Genomic DNA, 25,516 nt, shown 5'->3' with positions numbered 1-25,516 from the left:
GAAAAGAACAGCTGATGAAGATCGAAAGGACAGAAAAATGGAATGACTGCCTACACCAATTTATATTCTTCTACCATCATTTGATGGTACATTAGGTGGTTGATCCTATGATACTTAAGCTACATCTTACCAGTTGGTTCTGCAGCATATTTCGCCTTACTTGCGCAATTTTCATGTGAACAATTCCCTTCGAAAATCTACTTTATCTTGAAGATGACTCACCAAGAAAACTAAAAAAGGAACAAAGACATTCCTCAAGTACAAAGACTCTGCTCTTTTAACAAATTATCAAAAGTCAACGCAGCTCTGCGAGAAGAAAAGAAGAATAGTTAGATTGACACGCAACAAGTCTTCGCATTTAATACTCTCACCTCAATGTCTTGGAGAAGACCATCCAACAGGTCACCACAGGGAAGGATGTCCTCAAGGCAAATCTTCACACCTAGACCGATGCCTCTTGCTCTTGCCCTGTTGGCAACTAAGGCCAGTTGAGGGATTTGAGCTGCTGGTCCGAGCTGGGCGTCTGGACCTGACCCGTTTGCCGAACTGAAGGCAAACTGTCCAGGATGTCTCTCCTCCAAAACCCCCATACTCCGCCCCTCTCTCCGCCTTGCAGGGGGGGTTCGCAGAATATCACCCAGGATAGGTGGGTTGCTGAGGAGAAGTTGGTGTGGTGTGGGCCAGGGTATGTGTCATTGGGAGGGGGTAAGAGGGTCCAGTTCCGCAATTCATAAATATTAATACAGAGTCCTCCTTTAGGAGGGGGCAAATTCTTTCATTTTGTTACAGGGGGAAGCGCTTTATTCACTTAATGGCTTTTATTAGTGCCCGGACTTCAACTCTTTCATTAGCTAAAGTGCTGCTATAATTTACAGGGGAAAGTGCAGCAGGGGAAGTTGGGTGGGGGAAGGGCGGAGCTTGATGGGTGAGTACCACTCCTCCGCCATTGGCGTATGTCCCTACTGTCTTAAATACACTCAGACCAACATCTAAATCTGCCTCCATTTCATTCCCATGAACCCAATAACCCCACCAGAAGAACTGGACTTCCACAGTAGACTTTACATTTCTGCTTAGGTTTCAAACTCAAATTGCTTACCTACTATATCTTCAAATAATTCTTTGCTTTTTGGAAGTTATTTATCTCTCACCCCACATTTGCTATTGTTCTATGAAAAGGGTTACTAGCACAAGGCTTTTAATAAACAGTTTTAAATGTAAGATTACACCTGGATAACTTTGTAGTCCACATTTTCAAATTTTCACAGGAATACCAAAAATGTGTCCAATGCATCCCATTCTGAGTGTTTTGGAAAGGTATGCCACCAGCTGGACATTATTCAAATCTGTTTCATTTGACAAAAGGTTTGGCACCACCACAGCTGCTTACAGCAGACTGTCAAATAACTAAGTAATTGCACTGTGAAGTAGCTGCAGAAATTTATAAATGCTTTCTAAAGTCATGAGGAGAATGTCTTCTATCGAATAGATATCTCAGGGTTTGTGTACCTTTTGATGAGTTTCCAGGACTTTTTCATTCATTAGTAATTAATGGATTTTTACAAATAATTTCATAAGAGTTTGCATTCACAAAGTGAGTTCCAGACAATTCAATATATTATAGTGAAGCAAAACTAGTAAAATATATATTTACTATTTCATTAATTTCAATGCCTGGCAATCCCAATTAAAAAATTTCCAGTAAACACTTTACAATAAGGTTTTGTTTATTAACATTAGTTAATTACATTGTTAACAAACTAAATACTTTTACACCACTTATTAATCTTGGTTAATGTTAATTTCAACAAATACATTTTTAAAATGAAAAGATGCATGTTAACATTAATGCTTTATGAACTAACATCAACTAACAATGAACAATAGTATTTTGACACATCAAAATGAACAGATTAATAAATGCTCTAAAAATATTGTTCATTGGTAGTTCATGCATTAAATAATTGTTAACAAATACAACCTTATTGTACAGGGTTACCAAACTCTCTGATAGGTTTTCCAAGACTTGGATCCCTGATGGTACATACCACTAGGAAAAACATAAAATTATTTTTGTAGCAGTAGCACTGTTGAACATCAGCACAAAGGCAAAAACAACTTTTGGAATGATTAACCTTTGAGGCAACTTGCACCAATCACGCATTCATAACGTCAAATGTCCCTAGTGAGTGGGGCAATTTAAGGGCATCAGTGCTTTCGATGGTGTGTATCATTCCCTGTCCGTTTCATCCTCTTAAGTGGCCTGGTTATCCAGAGTGACTGATAGTGAGAGAGGGGGGTGTTGTGTGTAACCAGCCACACGACTACTGAATTAAACCATATGTAGTAGTGTGTTCCTGATTAAACATCTCAGTAATTCTTGGTCACCTGCTAAACAATGCTAAATATTCAACAAAGACTTCTAACGGATCAACTATATTGCATTATACATCAGTTTCACATACAGAAATGCAGGGGTTTTAATACCAGGATTTTTATTAAGTTCACTTTGTTTTTCAGCCCACATATATAATTGAGTTACTTTATATCTGTAATCAAGCTATTTATGATGCCGAGCCAAGTACGAGGAGTCAAATTAATGTGATTTGCAATCATACATTGTCCATGTCCAAAAATAAAAACTGAAAAAAAAAAAAAAAAAAAAAGATGCCATGGGAACCTTCAGGTAATGTCTTATCGCTTCTTTCATGAAGTGTAATAATCATGCAAAGCTCCAGAGTCCTTTTATTTCTTCACCAGCTGAATCACATCTTCGTCCTCCATCACATGGTCTTTGCCGACTTTCTGTGGGTTATGCTTCACTGACGACCCCCACACCAATGCACTGCAGAGAGAAGACAGAGATGATGCTATGCACGTTTAAACCCAGTAGTATTTTAGTAGTTTTTATACATGGTGATTCCTTAAATTGAACCTTAAATTAAACATTTCAGAAACAAGAGTAAAGTGCTTTCCTCACAAAAATGTACACTAAAATATCATAGCCTTTATTAGTGATCAACTATGGATTTTTTCAATGACCAACAAGAATTTACTCCAAATATAACTAGATAAATAGTGCTGCAATTACATCTGAGCCATTCGCTACCTGGAATTTTAATCGGATCACCAGGATTGATGTACAAGAAAATACAAAATCACTTTATTGCCTTAATTTTGGCTTCAAAGCAACCTTCACTAAGTGAAAACTATATTGGCATTGAGATCACTGATTTTGGGAAAAGTATAAAAACAGGCTTTGAAAACAAATGCAAGAGTGTCCTGAAATTCTCAGGAATGAAGTCATCACTTACTATTTGAACTCTTTAATGAGATTTTTGTGGATCTTTAAGCAGAAGTCCTCGACAGCTGTCGTTCCATCTGGAAGTACTACCGGTGATGTGTAATCAGGAAGCTGTCCTTTTGGTTTTGTGTAACTGTGAAATATCAATCAATATTTTGATACACTGTAAACAAGCCTGTCTTTAGATTCTCATTACTGAACTGTATTTTTTGTTTTTTTTTACTGTACAATAGTAAAATAATAATAATAATAATAATTTTAAAAAAACATAAAACAAATGTTTTGTTTTTAAATGATCTAAATGAAAATACAAGGCAGTACAATAAATACTGATAATCATAAATATTTTAGTTCAAATAATATATGATGAATTTTCACATTATGGTAATGAGAGGGGTGTTTAATTGTCCTGAAAATAGTTTCACAATGCAAACAATCTTAATGGTCCTAATGATAGGCTTCATTTTGCTAAGCAAATATAATTTAATATTTCTTTTGATTTGAGGGTGAAACATGACCCAGACATTTTCTTGACAGGTCTCATGAAATTCACTTTAGAACATTATGTTGCTAAGAGCTTCAAAAAGGGAAATTTTTACTGAAAAAATAAACAAAATACAATAGCATTTCAACATGCAAGATGCATACTGCAATGCCTACATTTGCATTAACCCTTTAAGCTCGGATGGGCCCGCGAGAAAACAAAATATTATCAAAATATTAATAATTACAGTATTGACCAACAAAATAGGTATTGTTTTCAAGCTTAGAAGCTTTTCTTTACAATGCATGTAGGCATGACCAAAACTGAACAAGTTCTTTGAAATTTGCAGAAGTGTTCTGTTTTGATAATTTATTAATGATTCTGCACCAAACATATTACTGTAATCGGTAAAAACATCAAACTGATCAAATAGCCATGTGTCAAATGTTGTTGGAAAGCTCTCAAAGAGTAGAATATAACCAGCCACTTTGTTTTACAAACAGACAAAAATGTAGAGAGTAACAGCCAAGTACATGTCTTTGACATACATGTTTCATTTGAACAGGTGTTCATATGCTGCATTTTTGCTTATAACTTAAACGGAACATAAAATATCACATACAATTACTTAAGATGCGATTATCTTTAAAGAGCACCTATTTGGTTTTTAAACGTGCCTAATTTTGTTTTAAAGGTCTCATACAATAGATTTACATGCATCCAAGGTCAAAAAACCCATTTGCTCATAATTTAAATTGCAGCATTACCATTTTTTTCCCCAGTGTCAAAAACGACTCCTTCATTGATCCATTCAAAAGGATTCATTCTAAACTCCTCCTTTCAGAGAGCCTACTCTGCTCTGATTGGTCCCAGTCTGTTATGATTGGTCTACCGCTTAGTGTAGTGTTTGAGGGCGGGTCAAAGCTGTTCGCAAGCAGCCAGTGAAGACCAGAGGCAGGTTTTTTATCATCAAATTACGTAGGTTAGTACAGGAAGTACATCTGGAATTACTAACAACTCGTTTCAGGTGTTCAGAATCGGTTCTTTCTTTGGGAGTCAATAACTCCATTTGACGTGCACTTTGATTTTTGAAACTTTGCAGACTTTTTTACATTCACAAACAGCTATATAACACACTACATGAAAAGGTAATATTTGAAAAACCATAATAGGCACTCTTTAAAAGGAGCCCACACACAAAGTAATCAAATAGATCATTAGATAACCCACACAAAGCAAAACGTGCACACAGCATCTGGCTATCTGTTATCTTGCTATTTGTCTACAAACATGTTAGCTTTCCTGGATCAGATGACATCATAGGAAATGGTGCAGCATCATGGAACGCCAAGCCAATCGAACTAGGTTCAGATTGCTCCCACCAGTGGTGATAGTCCTCCATATTTGGGCAGAGAGTCATGTGATCAATCACTAATTACATATGGCCACCAGGAGGTGGCGCCAAGTACATGACACAGACTCAATTATGACTCAAATGGCACAGAATGAAACTCATACTGTGAAATCTCATTACTAAAATCATGTCTGCATGCTATGCAAACCTTTAGTCATTGTTGTATTTGCATGTGTAATTAGTTCTTATGTACAATTCATGTTTTATTTGAGAGGCTTTGGAACACTAGGATAAATTATTTAATTTAAATTATTTTTGTAATTACATAACTTTATTGCTTTGTCGTATCAACACAAAATTTTACTCTGTTACCGGTGACATGGTTGAGAACAAAACAAAAGCAGTTTTTTGGAACTACCTTATTTACACTCAGAGGTATATAATATCAAATCAGAAAAATAAGAAAAAAGGTTAATATTTGGCTCAATTTTTTTTTGTGATATTTCAGTGTCTAAGGCTGAGAGTCTCTGAATTTATCATAATCTATATCATAAAATGTGAAAAATTTTCTTTAAAACGATACAAAACACGTGACCCTCCTTTTTGTCGAGTTATATGCCTTTAATTTTGGTTATGCCACTGAAACAGGAAATCTTTAAAAACACCCTCAGAGCTTAAAGGGTTAATTGGTCATATCACCGTTTACTAGCTTTGATCATATAATGCACAAGCAGCTGACTGTGTGTGTAACTCACATGCGCACTAGATGCAGGTAGTCCCAGATTCTTTCCAGCAGATCGTCAAAGTTCCAGCGGTGGTGCGCTGAGATTGGCACACAATGAGGGATTTTGTAGATAATGTCCAACTCCTCAATAGAGATCTGGTCGATTTTGTTAAGGACATAAATGCAAGGGATATAAACCCTAGTGGAGATAATAAGAACTGTGTGAGATCCATAAACCCATTACTTCCAAAGTAAGAGAGAGTGAGAATGAGCCTAATATTATGGTAATGTATGGTCCTACCGGTTTCCCTCAACTACATCGATGAGGTCGTCAGCTGTCGCGTCGCTTCGTAGGGTTATATCTGCGTTGTGGATCTTATACTCTGAAAGGATGCTCTTCACTGTCTCAGCGTCCAACTCACTTTGGGCACACTAAAAGAGAGAAGTATGCCAGCTAAATAAATTATCACAATTGTTTTGATTTAGAATAGACAATAATAAATGGAATTTAGAAGCACGCTGAAGTCGTACAGTGGCAGTGAAGTTAATTCCACCCTTGTCTTTTTTCTTGAAGCCGATATTTGGTGGTTTCTTGTTGAGACGGATGCCGAACCCCTCCAACTCATGCTCAATGAGCTTCTTGTGTCCTAGAGGCTTCAGAACGTCCAAGACGATCAGGATGAGGTTGCAAGTGCGAGCAACTGTTGGAAGGAGGCAAGTTTATTGGAGGGAACAACTGGCAGCTAACAGGATAGTAGTAGTGTCCTCAAAAGCACACAAGTGAGTGTGAGAGCTAAAGTTTTTTACCGGCAATGACTTGACGTCCTCTACCCTTGCCATCTTTGGCTCCCTCAATGATTCCTGGGAGATCCAGAAGCTAATAAAAGATCAAACTGCATTATTCACAAATCATGAACATCAAAATGCAATTTTTCATTATTAAATGTGCTGTGGGAAATCACACAAGTGTTAGTATCTGGTTTTCCATCCAAATATTTTCACGCAATTCTGGGATATTGCATAAATTAAGGATAAAAGCACCAAGCTGCGAACAAAATTTCCAAAAGGTGCAAATATCAACCACCTAGCAACTACCCAGAATGCAATAGCAACTGGCTATCACCTAAAAGTCCTAGCAACCACCCAGTGCCCCCAGCAACCACGTAGAAATCACTCAACAGCCCAAAAAACACTTAGCAACCACCTAGCAACTACCCAAAATACTCTAGCAACCACCTAGCGATTCCTAGCAACCACCCAGAATACATTATTAACTGCTTTGCTACCACCTAGCAACATCCTAGCAACCACCCAGAGTCCCCTAGCAATGACCTAGCAATGTTCTAGCAACCACCCAGAATGCCCTAGCAAGTACTTAGCAATGATCATATTTTTCAGTAGGACGACATGCACAAACGATGATAAAAAAATACATTAAAAAAAATTCACAAATTGTTTACACAATATTTTGATTTTTGTTCATAAATTACATTTTCAACTTGGATGGAAACCCAGCTTTTTTGTGTGAAACTCAACAGAAAAAAGGAAAGTGGAGTGGCTTTTTTTTAGCCAATGAGAAAAAGAAAAATCAGAAACAATCTCTGCTTGGGAGTTATTCTGCATGTTTGGGATTGCTGCCTTGTCTTTGAAAGGGTGTGGTTTTGGCGAGATGGCGTGGTCTATTTCAGTGACTAAGTCCGGCAGAAGCAAAATGGTAAACTGGCTTACAGCACCTTTAAAGCAATGAGAGTTCTGAGTATATAACACATAACGGCCAATAATTCTAGTGATCTTTCTGTTTTGACAAAAACACTACATTAAATGTAATTTGCCTAGTGTATGATGAATTAATGCAAAGAGCTTGTACCTGGATCTTGGCTCCTTTATAACGGATGACACCTGGAACAGTTGTCAGTGTGGTGAACTCATAGGCAGCTACTTCAGAGTACACGCCAGCCAGGTTACTCAGAAGAGTGGATTTACCCACTGATGGGAAACCCACAAAACCTATTCGAGCATCACCAGTTTTTGCCACATCAAAACCTGTGATGGAAAAATGTATACTTTTGTGACAACCCAAACCACTATCAACCATCTGTAATGTCAATCACTACCAATCAATGCAATTATCAAAAGAAATTACTTCCGCAAAGTAATATATTAGTAATATTTATATCTACAGTTGTGCTCAAAAGTTTGCATACCCTTGGAGAATTGTTAATATATGTACCATTTTTCAAAAGAAAACATGAGTAAGCAGGCAAACCACATTTCTTTTATTTCTTATGGGATTCATATTCAACTGTAGGTTATAACAGAATGGCACAATCATAAAACAAAACATGGCAACAAAGAAAAAAAAATGACCCCGTTCAAAAGTCTGCATACCCTTAGTTCTTAATACTGTGTATTGCCCCCTTTAGCATCAATGACAGTGTGCAGTCTTTTGTAATAGTTGTCTATGAGGCCCCAAATTCTTGCAGGTGGTATAGCTGCCTATTCGTCTTGGCAAAATGCCTCCAGGTCATGCAAAGTCTTTGGTCGTCTTGCATGAACCGCACGTTTGAGATCTCCCCAGAGTGGCTTGATGATATTAAGGTCAGGAGACTGCGATGGCCACTCCAGAACCTTCACCTTTTTCTGCTGTAACCACTGGAGGGTCAACTTGGCCTTGTGCTTAGGGTCATTGTCGTGCTGGAATGTCCAAGAGCGTCCCATGCGCAGCTTTCGTGCAGAAGAATGCAAATTGTCTGCCAGTATTTTCTGATAACATGCTGCGTTCATCTTGCCATCAATTTTCACAAGATTCCCCGTGCCTTTAGAGCTCATACACCCCCAAAACATCAGTGAGCCACCACCATGCTTCACAGTGGGGATGGTATTCTTTTCACTATAGGCCTTGTTGACCCATCTCCAAATATAGCGCTTATGGTTGTAACCATAAAGCTCTATTTTGGTTTCGTCACTCCAAATTACAGTGTGCCAGAAGCTGTGAGGCATGTCAAGGGATTGTTGGGCATATTATAACAGGGCTTTTTGTGGCATTGGCGCAGTAAAGGCTTCTTTCTGGCAACTCGACCATGCAGCTCATTTTTGTTCAAGTATCGTCGTATTGTGCTCCTTGAAACAACCACACCGTCTTTTTCTAGAGCAGCCTGTATTTCTCCTGAGGTTACCTGTGGGTTTTTCTTTGTATCCCGAACAATTCTTCTGGCAGTTGTGGCTGAAATCTTTCTTGGTCTACCTGACCTTGGCATCAACAGATCCCCGAATTTTCCACTTCTTAAGTGACTGAACAGAACTGTATTTTCAAGGCTTTGGATATCTTTTTATATCCTTTTCCATCTTTATAAAGTTCCATTACCTTGTTACGCAGGTCTTTTGACAGTTCTTTTCTGCTCCCCACGGCTCAGTATCTAGCCTGCTCAGTGCATCCACGTGAGAGCTAACAAACTCATTGACTATTTATACACAGACACTAATTGCAATTTAAAAAGCCACAGGTGTGGGAAATTAAACTTTAATTGCCATTTAGTGTGTCACCTTGTGTGTCTGTAACGAGGCCAAACATTCAAGGGTATGTAAACTTTTGATCAGGGCCATTTGGGTGATTTCTGTTATCATTATGATTTAAAAAGGAGCCAAACAACTATGTGATAATAAATGGCTTCATATGATCACTATCCTTAAATAAAAGACAGAAAAAAAATTTCAAAATATTTATTTTCAAAATCAATGCCAAAATTCCACAATTTCTGCCAGGGTATGCAAACTTTTGAGCACAACTATATATATATATATATATATATATATATATATATATATATATATATATATATTATAATATATACAAAATAATATAAAATAGTTACAGTAGCAAAAAAAGTATGTGAACCTTTTGGAATTAGCTGGTTTTCTGCATTAATTGGTCATAAAATGTGATCTCATCTTCATCAGAGTCACAAGTATAAACAAACTAAATATGCTTAAGCTAACAACACACAAACAATTATAATCTTTCATGTCTTTATTGAACTCATCCCATTAAACATTCACAGTGCTATGGAAAAAGTTTTAATAATAACTAGTTGATCCTCCTTTGGCAGCAAATACCTCATCCAAGCATTTCCGGTAGCTGTAGAATAGACCTGTACAACGTTCAAAAGGAATTTTGGACCATTTTTCCTTACAGAACTGTTTCAGCTCAGACATATTCTTAGGATGTCTGGTGTGAACAGCTCTCTTAAGGTCATTCCACAGCATCTCTATTGGGTTAAGGTCTGGGCTCTGACTGTGCCACTCTAAAAGGTGGATTTTCTTTTAATGAAGCCATTCTGTAGTGGATTTACTCTGATGTTTTGGGTCATTGTCCTGCTGCATCACTCAACTTCTACTGAGCTTCAGCTGGCACACAGCCACCCTGATATTATCCTGTAGGATATCTTGATAAACTTGGGAATTCATTTTTCCCTCAATGATGGCAAGCGGTCTAAGCCCTGAAGCAGCCCCAAATCATGATCCTCCTCCACAGTACTTAACTGTTGGGATGATGTTTTCATGTTGGTATGCAGTGCCCTTTTTATGCCATACATAGTGCTGCGTGCTGTTCCCAAACAATTAAACCATAGTTTCAGTCCTAAAACATTTTCCCAGTAGTGTTGTGGAGTGTCAAGGTGGTCTTTGGCAAACTTCAGGCATGCAGCAATGTTTTTGTTGGAAAGCAGCAGCTTCCTTCGTGGTCTCCTGCCATGGACACAATGGCAGTTTACTGTAGAGTATACTCATGAACAGAGATGTTAACCAGCTCCAATGATTCCTTCAAGTCTTTAGCTGTCACTCTAGAGTTCTTTTTTACCTCAATGAGCATTTTGTGATGTGCCCTTTGAGTCATCTTGGCTGGACAGCCACTTCTAGTGAGAGTAGCCACAGTACTAAATCATCTCCATTTATAGAAAACTGTGGACAGATGAATAAGCTCTTTGAGATTACTTTGTAACCCTTCCTAACAATTCTTGAGCGTAGGTCTTCTGAGATCTCTTTTTTTGTGAGGCATGGTCCACATCAGCAGATGCTTCTTGTGAATAACAAACTCAAAATGTTTGAGTGCTTTTTATAATTCAAAGTTTAGCTAACCCACACCACCTCTAATCTAGTTTCATTATTTGGATGCCAGGTTTGCCAACTCCTGACTCTAATTAGCTTTTGTATAAGTCATAAGCATAGGAGTTCACATATCTTTATGTGGTGAACTGGTGATTTTGCAGTACTAACCCTCTCCAGTGCCTCCTCCACTGCCTCCTTTAGGAGTTATGAGCTCTCTCCTCAGTTTGGCTAATCTTGCCTTCAGCAGACCCAGATGGTGAGCTGTGGCCTTATTTTTCTGAGTGCGAGCCATCTGAAGGACACAGCAACATAAAACAGCAAATTTACAGGTCTCAACAGTAAGGATGACCCAGTATAAGAGTGTTTCGGGACAGTTAACCGAACTGTCACTTGCCCGGTTGGGCCAATGATGTGTTGTCATTAACTCTTACATAATATCTTGCTTTCACTGTTTATGTCTTACAAACATAAACATGGTTTTCTGTGATGTACTGAACATTGTTGTTGTACATTTTTCTGATTTATCTTACACAAAGGTTAAGTTATTTTTGGTGAAATTTTGAAGAATGCCTTGTGATAATTTTTGGAATTATTAGTCAGAATGGGTTTAAAATGTATAAGCATGTCAGTAATGTTTGCATACTATGCCATTGTTTGTTTTCCAGAGGAAGCGCAGTAATGAATTTATAGTTGTAATAGTTACATTATATCTAGCTAAATATCTACTTTTTTATTATTATTAAAAACCAGATAAATTAATTGCGGTATACGAAAATGTAACAAAAAAACGTAGCCTACATGTATTACTCTTACACATATAAAAATACATAGTTACACATAAAAGGTTACATTTTTTTGTGGATGGGGCCAGTGAAAATGTTGACAGGACAAGTAAAACTGACCGGGCCAGAAGATAAAACTGCTTTATGTTGAGCCCTGAATTATTACTGGTCATGACAACAGTAAACTTAATCTATTTATAGGCATCATTCATCAACCTTTAGATTTATTTGATCATATTACTGAACCACGTGTAATGTATTAATGCTAAATGGCTTTTGGCGCTAATGTGCTAATGGCTATTCTCCATACATAACTGTTTATGCCAACCCACCTCGTTCTCTATTTCGGCTATTTTGGCGAGCAAACTCATCTTGGCGTTGGCCCTTTCACAGCTGTTGCTTGAAAAAGAAAAAGTTGATGATGGTACGCTGAATTACTTTATCGGTTCTATGGCTTGTTGGTTCGCAGTCACACCATTCGCGCACCACTGGCATGCTGTACCATGAGTTCACGTGATGTTCTCGCGATATTTCGCCTCTTCTCGCACCTGATAAAAGGGTTCCGCCTACTGGTGAGGAGTGAATATTTCAACGTTTGCAGAGAGATTTAACCATTGTGCGTCAATAAAAAAAGTTACTACAAGTCCTTAGATGACAAAAATTTCCGCGTCAAAAAACTGCCATACAAATATTATATATTAATATTATTTTCCACTTTCACTGACTTAGATTTTTTAATCAACATCAGTCCTGATCATAACTACCAAATATTCATTCATTTTCAGGATTTTAACCCTTTAAATGCCAGTTTGTTTACATAATGCCTCTGTTGTTTTTTCACACACACACACACACACACACACACACACAAATTTCTCAATGCACACATAGAAAACACACTCTGACATCCATACCAACACACACACACAATTTTAGCTGCATCATTTATTCAGTTGGCCTACAGTGCTCTGTAATACAGAAAACAGAAAATAGGAAAAAAGCATGTATTTGCTCCATAGGCTAAACATGAGAAAAATGGCACCATCTGGTGGAAAATATAAAAATTAAAATTTTGAAGCCAGGGCTCTGGAATGAAAGCATAATATCATATTATGCTTTATTGGCACTGGGATCAAATATTGCAGTTTTAATGGGTTTCAATGGGGACATTTTTGTCCTGAAGGTCCTGAGTGTAACTATTTTGTGTACACAGTGTATTATAGATGTATTTTAGGAACTGAGGTTGAAATATAAAAATTCCCTAAAAGATACACACTTTTGGCAAAATTTATGCCGTTGGCATTAACACAGACAAAATGATAAAAAGAAACAAAAATGTCCCGAAGGTCGCACAAGGGTTAAGTGAGCTGCGGGCGGTGTTTGAATTTGTTCATACCACACGTAAAATGTCCCTTCTACATAACAGATATTACTATAGAGGTGATCTGAAAATGAACACTTGACTGCCGTTTGCTCGTTAAACAAAAAAAAACCCAAAAAGAATCTGATGCGTGCCCATGCATGTTAGCAAATCAGAAAACTTGGAGGTGGCTTCAAGGAAGGAGTCCAATGTTTGCGTAAAGTACTGAAGATGTACAGTAGTTTAAAGTCAAGAAATTCATCTGTCACTTAGTAATGTGACACTAATACAATATTTGGGACCAGTGTTTGTTCCACGTGTTAGACTTATAAATCATACTTGTTTATGCATTTACTAAATTGTTAATTTTCCTATTCAGACTGTCATGTCAATCATTTTGCATATTGTTGGGCCTATGCAGTTCATGGTAAAATAATAAGTTTCAGTGTTTAATTTTAAGGGCATTTTTGTAAAAAATAAATAAATAAATAATAATAATAAAAAAAATGTGGTACTATTTTGGGTCGCCACTTGATGTCCATTTGCAAAATCTAGGTTGTGAAGCCAAACCAGTTGAGAACCACCGATTTAGATCACAAGACATGATGATATGGTGCTTTGGAAGGTGGTCTAAAACCAGTGCCTTAATATTGAAACTATTGTTCAGTCTTTGACTGGCTGTTTTCAGACACAGCCATTACTTTCTGTGGTGTGTTTGGTTCCACTTTTGGTGTACAATTACTTACAGTAGCTTGAATTCTTCAAAAGATGAACTAAAAACACAAATATGACACAATGTAATCATAAAATATTTGCATTATGCGCTTATTGCATAACACAATCAGTACTCCAAACATACACATTTCGTTTCATTTTATTGTTTATATTCATTTTGCATACAGTATAATCACTCATAGTTTCTCTGTTGGTGAAAATTGCTGGATCCACCATCTTTATGTTAGTTTCCCCTTTTTATGACATAGTCTGGGATGTATTTTTGCAGGGCCAGTTTATGTAATGCACCAGGATGTACAATACCAACCCATCATATATCTTTAAGTGCACAAAAGTATCAATAACATGCTATCAGTAACTGATAGTAGAGCACTGTGTACCAGTCATAGGATACAAGTCTCTCTGACAGTAAATAGTCTTGCAGTAACCAATTCTCTATAAGACTTCAACTTTCACTAGTTGGGATGCTGGTCAGATTGACAGAAAAATAAGCATGACACATTTCTGTTTTGATTTGTGCTGTGGTTTTGTTTGACCTTTAACACCATCATCTAAAATACAGAATGCATTTTTACAAGTTGTTCAAGGTATGCCAGAGGTCCACAATAGTGCTGCCCAGCTTACTGAGAAATCCTAAGATTCCAGCGGAACTTCCAGAGTCTCCTAATATGGTCACAGGTACTGTACATTTCCCTACATTTGCCCACTTTGAAAGCTTTGGTACTATGCCCCACTTACACATTCAAACACAGTTCTTTGCAATACATCCTTTGAGAAAGACACGCTTTTGGAGGTGTGCTTGTCCTCATTAATATATAAAAATAGGCATTTCCAAACATATACAAGATATTTGCTGCTTTTAATCAGATGTGACATCTATAAATAGCATCCAGTAGATCTCTTCTTGTTTAGACTTGAAGACTATTTAAGCGCAGAGCACACAGTAAACCGAGAGATTTCCCTCTCAGCTTATTCCATAAAGATATGTCAATTGCCATTGGAACTAATGGAGAGTTTGCAACTTATGGTGCAATAACCGCAGCAATCTAACATCTACATTTTAAGCACAGTAATTTCAGTTGAGGTCTCGTTTTTAGTATCAGAAGGGAAACCTGCTTCCCTTGCCTTAGCCTACACAATCATTATCGTTGTACATTCTGGCCATTATCCTACGACTAAAGGTGTCTTTTCATTTTAATGACCAACACAAATTCATATTATAGTCAGAAAGCATTGAAGTGCATTGACAAAGTGCAAGTTATAGATTCAGACGCATTAACTTTTGAGAGGAGTAAATTGTTTGCAATATAGCCCCTGGAATAGTCACTTTTAGAGGGCTACAACAGAAGATCAATAAAGCTGATGCCATTTCTAACCTAAAAGATATATGTTTCCTTTGAGTGTGTAAATCTATGTTATCGCTATTTTGGACAGGGAGGGGAGGCATTCATTATCTGCCCCTGTACTGGGTTCAGACATGCTATTATTTCCAAAATAAAGAGTTTGTAATTTGTTGATTCAAGGAACAGGTCAAAACTCATTCACATATGCAAAGACAGACAATTCATTAGGAAGCACTAGTCTGGCACTTTGCTATTTCGTGCCATTAGAGGTCACCACATTGCTTTCCTGAATTAAGTCACCTGAGAGGCGACTCTAAGGACTTGATTTACTGAGAAAAGTCTCTCTGCGATCCCGTTGGCAGAGAAACAGCATTATTTAGAGTTAAAAAAAAGAAAAGAAAAAAAGAAGAGCAAATCAACAAGATATGTGGACGTTATCCATTTCAAATGCATTATCCCCGGTAACCTCAGATTGTGTCATCAGAATTTGGATAATACTTTATTGAAACCATAAGGCTTTACAGTAAAATACAACTTGGCCATATAATGGCAAAAGTCTTCTCCGGAGGTGCCGGCAGCTCTAGCTGCTCTCAGAAGAAGTGGGCGGCACAGTGGAGGACGATCGGCGTCGGGAGACAGACTGCGAGCGCTCGTGGCTGTGTTTGTCATACGGCTGCAGCTGCACCTCCAGGAAGTCCCGGTGCTGCTGGCTGATCACTTGACTGATGAGGCCAGGGAGTGCCTGTAAGTTGCTGAGCAACGTCTCCAGTTTGGTCTCCAGCAGTGCAATCCTCTTTTCCATGTCCTCACCTCGCTCGTTCAGGTCTGAGACCAGATCATACATGATATTTTGAGTCTTGAAGCGAGGGAGAGAGACACAAGAGTCACAAAGAGGACATAATTAACAGAGATTAATAAATATTCTTGGGCTTTATGCCAAGTATTATAAGCCTATTACTGCATAAGACAAAAAAAATGTCATGTCTCAAAGAACAAAGCTGCATATGACTCAAAGGCACTCTAAAAAGCAGTCCATTGATGGATTGCCCTGGTAAGAAATGAAGTGTGGCATCCATATTTTTAGACATCTCAATTCCCAGTACCAACAACATAATTCTTGGTAACACTTTTTTTTTTTTACAGTCTCCTTGTTATACATCTTCCATGTATTGACTAATAACAGTAAAAAAAAAAAAAAAAAGAAAAAAAGAAAAAAAAATGAAAAGCATAATTTTTACCCTAATACAAACCCTAACCCTAAACCTATAGTAAGTACATGTTGTTAATTAATATTACTCGGTACTTACTTGTGTAATTACACTGTAACAAGGACACTGTAAAATAAAGTGTAACCTAATTCTTTCATGACATTGCACCATATGCACAAACCTCAAATGAATCACATTATACATCTAGCAACTTGCAACATTATTTTATTCAATGTAATCCAGTGTTTCTCAACTGATGGGTCGTGACCAGTGTTGGGTGTATTCCAATTAAAAAGTAATTCGTTATTGTGATCTAAAAAGTGTAATGCAATACATTTTAAATTATTGTAATCAGATTACAGTTACTGACTTTCAATAAATGTAATTACTTTTAAGTGCATTAGGGTTACGTGAATGTCTAATGTAGAACACTTGAATTGTGGCCCCGTAACGAATCATTGTGAAGGAGAATTGTGAGTACCGAGTGTGTATGACTCGTGTAACAATGAACAAGTGAGAAATATCGACAATATTTTGAATTTGTTGAGCAGTGTTTTAAAAAGTAACTTAAAATAAAGTAGTTAGTAATGTGATTACTTTTTCAATTAAGTAATTAGTGAAGTAATCTTATTACAATTGTAGAGAAATAATCAGTAATTTGAAGTGGATTGCTATTTGTAAGTAGCTTACCGAAAATTGGTCGTGACCCAAAAAAAGGGTCATGGGCAGCAGGGAAAAATGATGCTAAATGCAAATATTAAAATGCAACTAACTAAAAAGTTGTGTTTCATTAGGATAGCAAACTAAAAAGACTTAAAAGAGAGAAAAAACCCTTCCAATATCTTTACTTTTTTGCTGTACGTCCAAAAAAAAAAAAAAAAAAAAAAAAATATATATATATATATATATATATATATATATATATATATATATATATATATATATATGTTTCTTGGCAGAAGCTAGCCAAATTAGGTAGATGCCAACATGGACAGGTTGTGTGGCAAGCCCTTATCACTGACAACCATGAACAAAATGGGCTCAAAAGTTTTTTATTGATTTTTATTATTTTTTTCCCCTAAATGCTGATCAAAGCCAAAATATTATATGCCATGTATCAATATTTATGGAGTAATCCATTATTTCTTAGTGGGGTCAAAATGCCAATTTTCACTTATGATTTTGAGCAAAATTACCAGTCAAAAAATTAACCATAGAAACGTGGCAGTGCCATTTTTTTTATTTTTACACAGAGATGAGTAGGTTTATTACACAAATCAGTTGACTTCAGCACCCCTTGTCCAAAAAGGAGAAAAAAGGACTTTTTTTTGCATTGTTTTTCTAAAGTTGGAGTGCCTCTAACTCCAGAAGTATTACAGATATCTTAATAAAGTTTTAGATTCTGCTTCAGTACAAACTTTCCTTTTGGTGTCTTCATATTTAAGGCCCTATATTGTTAAATTCCAGAGATATGGGGCTCTCTATGTGACTCCATGCTTAAATTGTTAAATTTAACCCATACAATGGTAGAAAACCAAATGGTTGGTAGAGAGGGGTCAAAATGCCATTTTTCACTTATTATTTAGAGCAAAGTTACAGGTAAAAAAAATAACCATAGAAAGGTAACAGTGTCATTATACATTTTTTACACAGAGACAGGTAGCTCCATTACTAAAAGTTTTTCCAAAAATTGGAAAAAAGCTTTTATGTTGTTGTTGTTGTTGTTGTTTTTAAATTTGTGGTGCCTGTAACTCCAGAAGTTTTAAAGATCTTAATATCCTTTTTGATTCTGGTTCAGATTTTGTCCTCCCTTTTTGATATATTCATATTTAAGGCCCTGTATGGTAAAATCACACAAAAAATATGGTTCTCTCAGTGTGGCCATTTTTCTAAATGTCACACAGTATGAAGCTAGTTTTTCTCATCCAGCAAACCAAAAGGTCTAAAGTACAGTTTTTGTTTAAAACTAGAAATGTACCTTTATTTTTTCCATATAAAAACAATAATGTCAAAATCTCCATTATTGAGTCCAAAAATGTCAATGTTTCACTTTAAAGACATTTTTTGTTCACCTTTGTATACTTTTTGTACTATGTTGGATCCCCAATCCTAAAGCAAATCCAGTTGAGAAGAACCACTGATTTAATCTATTCACTTTCAAATGCGATGCAATATCAAGAAATATCTCACAAAACAAATACGAAAAAGGATATAAACATATCAAGAAACTGCCCTCATTACTCTAACAGAAGCAGCAACATAATGATATAATACATTACTATCCTAAAAAAAGAAATAAAAGAGCTTGAAAAATCAGGAACGGATAACAGACATTTATCATGGCAACAGATGTTGCATACGCTACATATCAGCCTGACGACGGCTATCTGGTGGTTGTAGAAGAACTGCAGCTGCTTAAGTTATTTTAAGCTGCATTAGATGATTCATTGCCACCAGGAGCAGCTGCTGCCATGATGAATATTATACCGCCCTCTGACGGCAAGAGGCAATTATGGCAATGATATAAGGAAGCGGGAACCAGTATGACTCATATCACCTTCCTTCAGCCTCAATGTCACCCTCTGCGTTTTCTTTGAGAGGTGTGGGACAGGAGGGTAAATGGGTAACACTAACTAATGACTCTTACATCCGAGTCCTGACAGAGGCTGCTGGGATATGACCACTGCAGATGTTTGATTATCAGCGCTCTATGCCGCACGCACTTGTGTGTGGCTGTGTGAGAGGCAATTCGATCATGTGCGTCTCCCTTTCGCAGGTTGCTGTGGGTTTTGCAGAGTCAGACTGGCAGAGCTCCTGGTATTCCCCAAGGATTACCATCTAGCTCTTTATTGCATCTAACAAAACTGCACTAGGAACCACAAATTCAGCATTTCTATTTTATCAGGCTATTTTAACATATCAGGTATCCCATCAGTTATTTGTTTTCCCTGGCGCTGAAAGCTTTTTCGGACCATTAAGCAACATGATGAATTGCGCATAGCAAGAGGGAAACAAATAACAAAAGTGAATGTGTAAGAGAGTCGGATAAGGATGTTAAGTAAAGGAATAAATGAACTGACATCAACCATATGCTTAGTTACTCTTTGCTGTAAATGACTGGTACCACAACAATACCATACTGCAGACAAAACAGACAAAAACAAAAAACAATTCAAATTGAAAAGCTACTTCAAAGTTTGTCTGTTCATTTGACACCTGTAGACTTACATTGTATTGGCATTTGATCTCCAAGTGTTTCTAAAACATAAATGGACCTCCTATGATCTGTCATGCATTAGTCAGACACATGGCAGCTGAGACCTCTTTTAATCTTACCTTTGCAAGGTCCACTAGAGAGTTTGCTTGGTCATTCAGCTTGCGTTGCTCCATTTTTACACTTCTTAATCTGAACACAAGACCATTCAGAGCCCAATAGTGGCAAGTGATCAGTACACAAATGTTTTGAGACAGGTTCTCCATTCACAAGCCACACATTTTTGAAGCACTCCTAGAACATGCACAAGACATGAGGAGAGAATGCAGGGATTGAAGGAGCACTGAGGCGCATGCAAGTAAAGACTTCAGGCTGTGGGCGAGGAGGGTCACTTTGTTTTTAGTTTTTTAGGTCTCCTTTTTCGGCGATGCTATCACAATATCTGATGGAATATACGCTGGAACTTTTCTGGTTATTAGTAAGGCAGGAATGGATGTTCCTTTAAAACTGAGACTTATGAGTAAATTGCCGGCCATTTCTAACCGAACACTGACTGGTAGATAGAGGTGCCATGCACCCTTTGAAAAAATGTATTTAACTTTACAAAATGTACAGAACAGACCAATCATTTCTGGTCTATAAGGATATATTTAAGTATATTGTAAGATAAAGGAATTTTATGAGTTCAGTACAAGTTTTCGAAGTTTCTTTGGAAACATACCATTTGCAGTAATGCACTTACAATGGATGTCTATGGGGCAAGTCATTGTACCAGTTAAAATATTCAAATGTTTCCAAAGTATAGCCACAAGATGTAAACATTATATGTGTTAACACGAGACTGATGTAATAAAATTGCTTAATAACCTTGTCTTACTAACCTTGTTTGTGTATATTCAATCTTTCAACTCATGTCATGACCATGTAAAGCCTGTAAACCATGCACTTTTGCATACAACCTGTTTACATACAACCAGGGGATAAAGTTAGATTTTCATGGTGGCGGAACCTCAAGAGCGGGGGGTGAGAGAGGGGTGCCAAAATGTAGTTCCGGACCGTTCCAACCCAATTTAACCCCTGCATACAACCACAGAAATTATTTTGGCAAAGATGATTTAGAGAACTTTACAGCTCAAATACCAAACATTTTTGCATGAAATAATTTATGTAAATGCTTAAACAAAAATACAAACTGCCCTCCAGTACATTTGCCCCATAGATATCCATTAAAAGTGCATTACTATAAATGGGTGATTCTCACGAAACCTGTCAAGAAAATGTCCTGGTCCTATTTTACTCTGATATCAAGGGAAACATATAAGAAATAATATTTTGCATGTAGAAAATAAAGCCTACATTATTTAGACATTATTTCCATGACAGTTAAAACACATTCTCCCCCCAAATCTCATTAACACAATGAAAAAATGATGGTCGTATGATATTCTCATTACCGCAATGTAGAAAAATGCTATATTATTTAAATTGTAAAGTATTTATATGTCATAGTAGTACTGTACTCTCTTGGTACTGCCACTGATTTTAATTTTAGAAATCATTGTACAACAGCATCTTTTCTACTATAATACAATAAAATAATGGCATGTTACGGTAATGAGAATCATCACTGAAAACAATGGGAATACTAATAGTAAAACATCCAAACATATGGTAATGAGAACTGGGGGGTAAAATGTGCTTAAGTGTCCAGAAAATTATGTTCCAATGCAAAAAAATCTTAATGGTCTAAATGTAAGCATCATTTTCTTTATGTGAATTATAATTTCATATTTGTTATTGTATTGATTTGGGGTTAAATATAACCAGGGCATAAACAACCTGAGATAAACAACCTCTGAGAACTGCATACTACTTCACAGTATGTTGTATATCAACCAGCTTACTCAGATCCATACTGCTAGCATTAACTATTCATCTCCTCCATTTAATTAGGATTCTTAGGAACTACTTATCTTCACTATAAATTAAGTGTTTTATCCTTTCATTCTCAAGGGCATCGTTGCATACAGCACTCCTGTGAGTAACACGCATTAATTGCGTATTGCATTCAGTAGGTTTCCTAACTCACAGGTGAGTAACAAAACAAGAACCTATTCTCTGTTCGGAGGAGAAGGAGATTGAATTATAGCCTGAGATATTTGTAATGATCCCTTTGAAAGACCAACATTTAGGAATTCAATGTGGAGGCTGATGCATTAAGCTCCAAATTAAACCCTCTAATTAGACTGTGAGAGTTTGATGACACAGATCAGAGAGGAGAAATATGTGTGGCCTCCGGGAACTGGATGGTGATCAGCCCACATGTAGCAATCCTGGCCAGGAAAGCTGCATCAAGTGTAGTGTACAGATACAAGGGCTGCAAATCTGCTGCCAACCACCAGATGGAGCAAAAAAGCCCCATAGTGGAAAAGAAAAAGCTCTTTTCCAGGGGTGAATCACACTAAAACATGTCCAGGTGACATTACTCCCCACAATCAAAACACACACACACACACACACACATATGTTACTTTCTTGACAATAAAGCACATTTACCCCCCAAATTCATGATGCAGCTGGATTTTATTTCCAATTTTCAAAGAAGTTTTCACTGATGATTCTTATTAGATCCTCATTTTTGTAATACAGTCATTTGTTATCAAAAGTGTAGCCAAAGGGGGCCTGGGTAGCTCAGCGAGTAAAGACGCTGACTACCACCCCTGGAGTCATGAGTTCAAATCCAGGGCATGCTGAGTGACTCCAGCCAGGTCTCCTAAGCAACTAAATCGGCCCGGTTGCTAGGGAGGGTAGAGTCACGTGGGGTAACCTCCTTGTGGTCACTATAATGTGGTTCTTGCTCTCGGTGGTGAGTTTTGTGTGGATGCCGCAGAGAATAGCATGAAGCCTCCACACACACTATGTCTCCGCAGTAACGCGCTCAACAAGCAACGTATTAAGATGCACGGATTGATGGTCTCAGACACGGAGGCAACTGAGATTCGTCTTCCGCCACCCAGATTGAGGTAAGTCACTACGCCACAACGCGGACTTAGAGTGCACTGGGAATTGGGCATTCCAAATTGGGAAGAAAGGGGAAAAAAAAAAAGGGTAGCCAAGATTAAATATTTTAAGAAAGTATTTAAACAGCATTTTGCTAATTCTTTATAGCTAATTCTTATGCATACAGCTTTTATGACCTCATGTTAATTAAAACACTAATTTTAGGAATATTTGTACTTTTAAATTAACTAGTGAAGGAAAAAAGGTGATTAAAAATGTGAAGAAATAAAATATATATACGTATATATATATATAGATATCATAGTCAGAAATGTGGGCTTAGGGCAAAAATGCCATCAAATTACCAAATTGCCCCCAAAATTTTAAATGTGGGGGCAAAAAATGCCCCTGTGATGGATATGTTTTTATTTGTAAAATCTTTTATATTTCTTAATATTACAATCTAGGCATAGTTGTGCAAATGATCACACAGAATATGAGATAACACTTTACAATAATGTTCCATTTATTAACATTAGTTAACTACATTTGTTAACATGAACTAACGAGGAACAACACTTTTACAGCATTTACTAATCTTGCTTAATGTTAATTTCAACATTTACTAATACACTTTTAAAATTAAAAGTTGTATATGTTAACATTAGTTAATGCAATATGAACTAATATGAACTAACAATCCCAAAAAAATTTTTTTTATCAATTAACATTAACAAAGATTAATAAATGTTGTTTAAAAATATTGTTCATTGTTAGTTCATGATACCTAATGAATTAACTAATGTTAACGAATGGAACCTTACTGTAAATTGTTACCGATATCTGATTATATGGCCTAAATTGAAATTTTTGACATTAAAAGGATGACACAAACTATATTTACATTATTTTGAGAGAGGGCTGAATGTGCTTAATTGCCATAAAAATAATGGTCCTAAAATATAGGCTTAATTTTTTTTAAGCAAAATGTAATTTCTTTCATTTGATTTTGTAATGAAATATGACCCGACCATAATAGTTATCCCCACAGCAAATTACAGGCACTTCATATACACAGAGATAATTGCTTCTTAATTCTCCATTGTTGAGATATTGTTTTGCAATAAGAATGACGTCTGTTTACTATATTGTGTGTGTGTGTGTTTGTTTGTTTGTGGTGAACCTAAGCTTCTACTCTGACAAGTACATTTTGGGATAAAAGCTGTACACAGGCTCCCTTGGGCACCTGCTGACCTTCTCGCCTGAGAGCTTGAGTCACTGAACTAAGCAGTGTCTTCTCCAGCATGCTTCTGTTTCGCTGTGTGCATTTGCTCGTGGTTAGAACAGTGCGGTCTGATTCACAAAATGCTGTTCTGGACTGCGGTACAAACATTAAAGGGATAGTTCACATAACTAATGAAAAGTCTGTTATTATTTACTCACCCTTATGACATTCCAAACCCCTATGACTTTCCTATGCGGAACACAAAAGGAGAAGTTTAGCAAAATGTTAATGCTGCTCTGTACCACACAATGAAAGTGAATTGTGACCAGAGGCTTTTAAGCTTCAAAAATGACAAAAAGCACCATAAACGTACAATGAAAGTAGTCCATATGTCTTGTGCGCTATATTCCACATCTTCTTAAGCCATATGATAGCTGTGTGTGAGGAAAGACTAAAGTTTAAGTCATTATTCACTGATAATCTTTTCCTTCACGGCAACTTTCAAATCTCCTTCACGTTTGTATATATATTTAAATATAGCACATCAGAACTAAAGTCACTGGTTCTCATTTGTCTCTTAACCGATTGTAACTTTGATTTACAGAATTTTCAGTGAATAACGACTTACATTTTGGTCTGCTCCACACACAAAGCTATCACATGGCTTCAGGTGGCACTTAGTCATGATTTAGTTTCATTATATGGAAAAGGTAAGTGCCTAACATCTCCATTTGGGTTTGGAACAACATGAGTAAATGATGAGTAAATGATGACAGAACTTTTATTTTTGTCTATTTAAATTGTTCATAGCTGGGCTGTGCAGCTGAAATAAACTTTATGCCTGTATGCCTCGCCGCATAATATTTAGGAAGTAATTCGGTATGCTGAAATGCCACAGTTGACTGCGCACAGCGGAGATTTGGGGACATGTCCGTGTCGACTGGCAAATTACAGCAGCTTTGGTAATCCAAGCTACGACTCATCTGTACCTTCACTAATGTCTCCACTGTTACCGGTCATCCAAGTGGTAAATGAAGAGGTGGTGGAGGGGTGTTTGGAAGGGGGGTATGCGGAGACAAATGTTGGTCCAACTCAGGAGCAGCTCAGATTCCATGAGCCCAAAGATGTTTTACGGCCATATGAAACAGATTTGAGAAACTGAACATAAATTAAGCACTTCAGTGGAGCGTCTAGACATCATCTTTTGGTTCATGGAAGCAAAGTAAAGTTTTTAATCAGTGCCTGTCTGATTAAAGGTCCCAAATCATCACATTCATGCAACAATGGAAGGAAAAACACCCTCTATTATTAATAACTGAAATTCATTTGATAAAATTGAAATGTACAGCTGGTTTGAACTGGTTCGTTTTGTGTTGGTGCTGGTTTTATGATGATGCAGCTGAGAAGTGTGAACTCTAAAATGCTGAATCTCACAAAAACATGTCAATTTGTTTACCACAAAATCAAATATTTTTTCCTGTATTACAATAATAAGATTATTGTAATGCAATGTTTTTTATTATTATAAAAAAACATTTAAGATCAGCATAAATTAAATCTAGTCCAAAAAATACTACCATGAGGTATACATATTTTAATAACCTAACCCCTAACCTGACCCAAAACCCTAACCTAACCCTAGTGTTATGAAAATAATATCACAATGAAAAAAATCTTGGT

General features: G+C 36.8%; 2 protein-coding genes across 3 annotated transcripts in view; both read right to left on the bottom strand.

The window, feature by feature from the left end:
* Nucleotides 1-1,749: 1,749 nt before the first annotated feature.
* LOC127434018 (developmentally-regulated GTP-binding protein 1-like) lies at nucleotides 1,750-12,263 on the bottom strand. Its single transcript, XM_051686438.1, has 9 exons — nucleotides 12,084-12,263; nucleotides 11,138-11,261; nucleotides 7,734-7,909; nucleotides 6,674-6,743; nucleotides 6,398-6,567; nucleotides 6,168-6,298; nucleotides 5,898-6,065; nucleotides 3,315-3,437; nucleotides 1,750-2,845 (listed from the first exon to the last, which is right to left on the bottom strand). The coding sequence occupies exons 1-9, from the start codon at nucleotides 12,120-12,122 to the stop codon at nucleotides 2,746-2,748; spliced, it is 1,101 nt and encodes a 366-aa protein (XP_051542398.1). The 5' UTR covers nucleotides 12,123-12,263; the 3' UTR covers nucleotides 1,750-2,745.
* A 1,712-nt stretch (nucleotides 12,264-13,975) lies between these two features.
* The window catches only part of LOC127434012 (small conductance calcium-activated potassium channel protein 2-like), a 61,272-nt gene continuing 49,731 nt past the window's right edge, over nucleotides 13,976-25,516 (bottom strand). Inside the window, exons 8-9 of one of the 2 annotated variants that reach the window (XM_051686432.1) lie at nucleotides 19,734-19,836; nucleotides 13,976-16,045 (exon numbers count right to left, since the gene is read on the bottom strand). In XM_051686432.1, the coding sequence (XP_051542392.1) occupies nucleotides 15,770-16,045; nucleotides 19,734-19,836 (379 nt within the window). In that variant the 3' untranslated portion in view covers nucleotides 13,976-15,769. The remainder of the gene's footprint in view (nucleotides 16,046-19,733; nucleotides 19,837-25,516) is intronic. The other variant, XM_051686431.1, reaches the window with a different exon arrangement.

The sequence above is a fragment of the Myxocyprinus asiaticus genome, chromosome 43, assembly GCF_019703515.2.
Source record: "Myxocyprinus asiaticus isolate MX2 ecotype Aquarium Trade chromosome 43, UBuf_Myxa_2, whole genome shotgun sequence".
Classification (NCBI taxonomy): Eukaryota; Metazoa; Chordata; class Actinopteri; order Cypriniformes; family Catostomidae; genus Myxocyprinus; species Myxocyprinus asiaticus.
The sequence above is the reverse complement of the archived record's forward strand: the minus strand, read 5'-3'. Positions and strand labels throughout refer to the sequence as shown.

Excerpts from the sequence above, each read along its gene's own strand:
- LOC127434018 (XM_051686438.1), bottom strand. The coding sequence starts at position 12,122 with ATGAGTTTGCTCGCCAAAATAGCCGAAATAGAGAACGAG. Across the intron at positions 7,910-11,137 it reads TGGAGGAGGCACTGGAGAGG|GTTTTGATGTGGCAAAAACT; the intron begins GTTAGTACTGCA and ends TTTCCATCACAG. Across the intron at positions 6,744-7,733 it reads ATAAAGGAGCCAAGATCCAG|CTTCTGGATCTCCCAGGAAT; the intron begins GTACAAGCTCTT and ends ATCTTTTATTAG.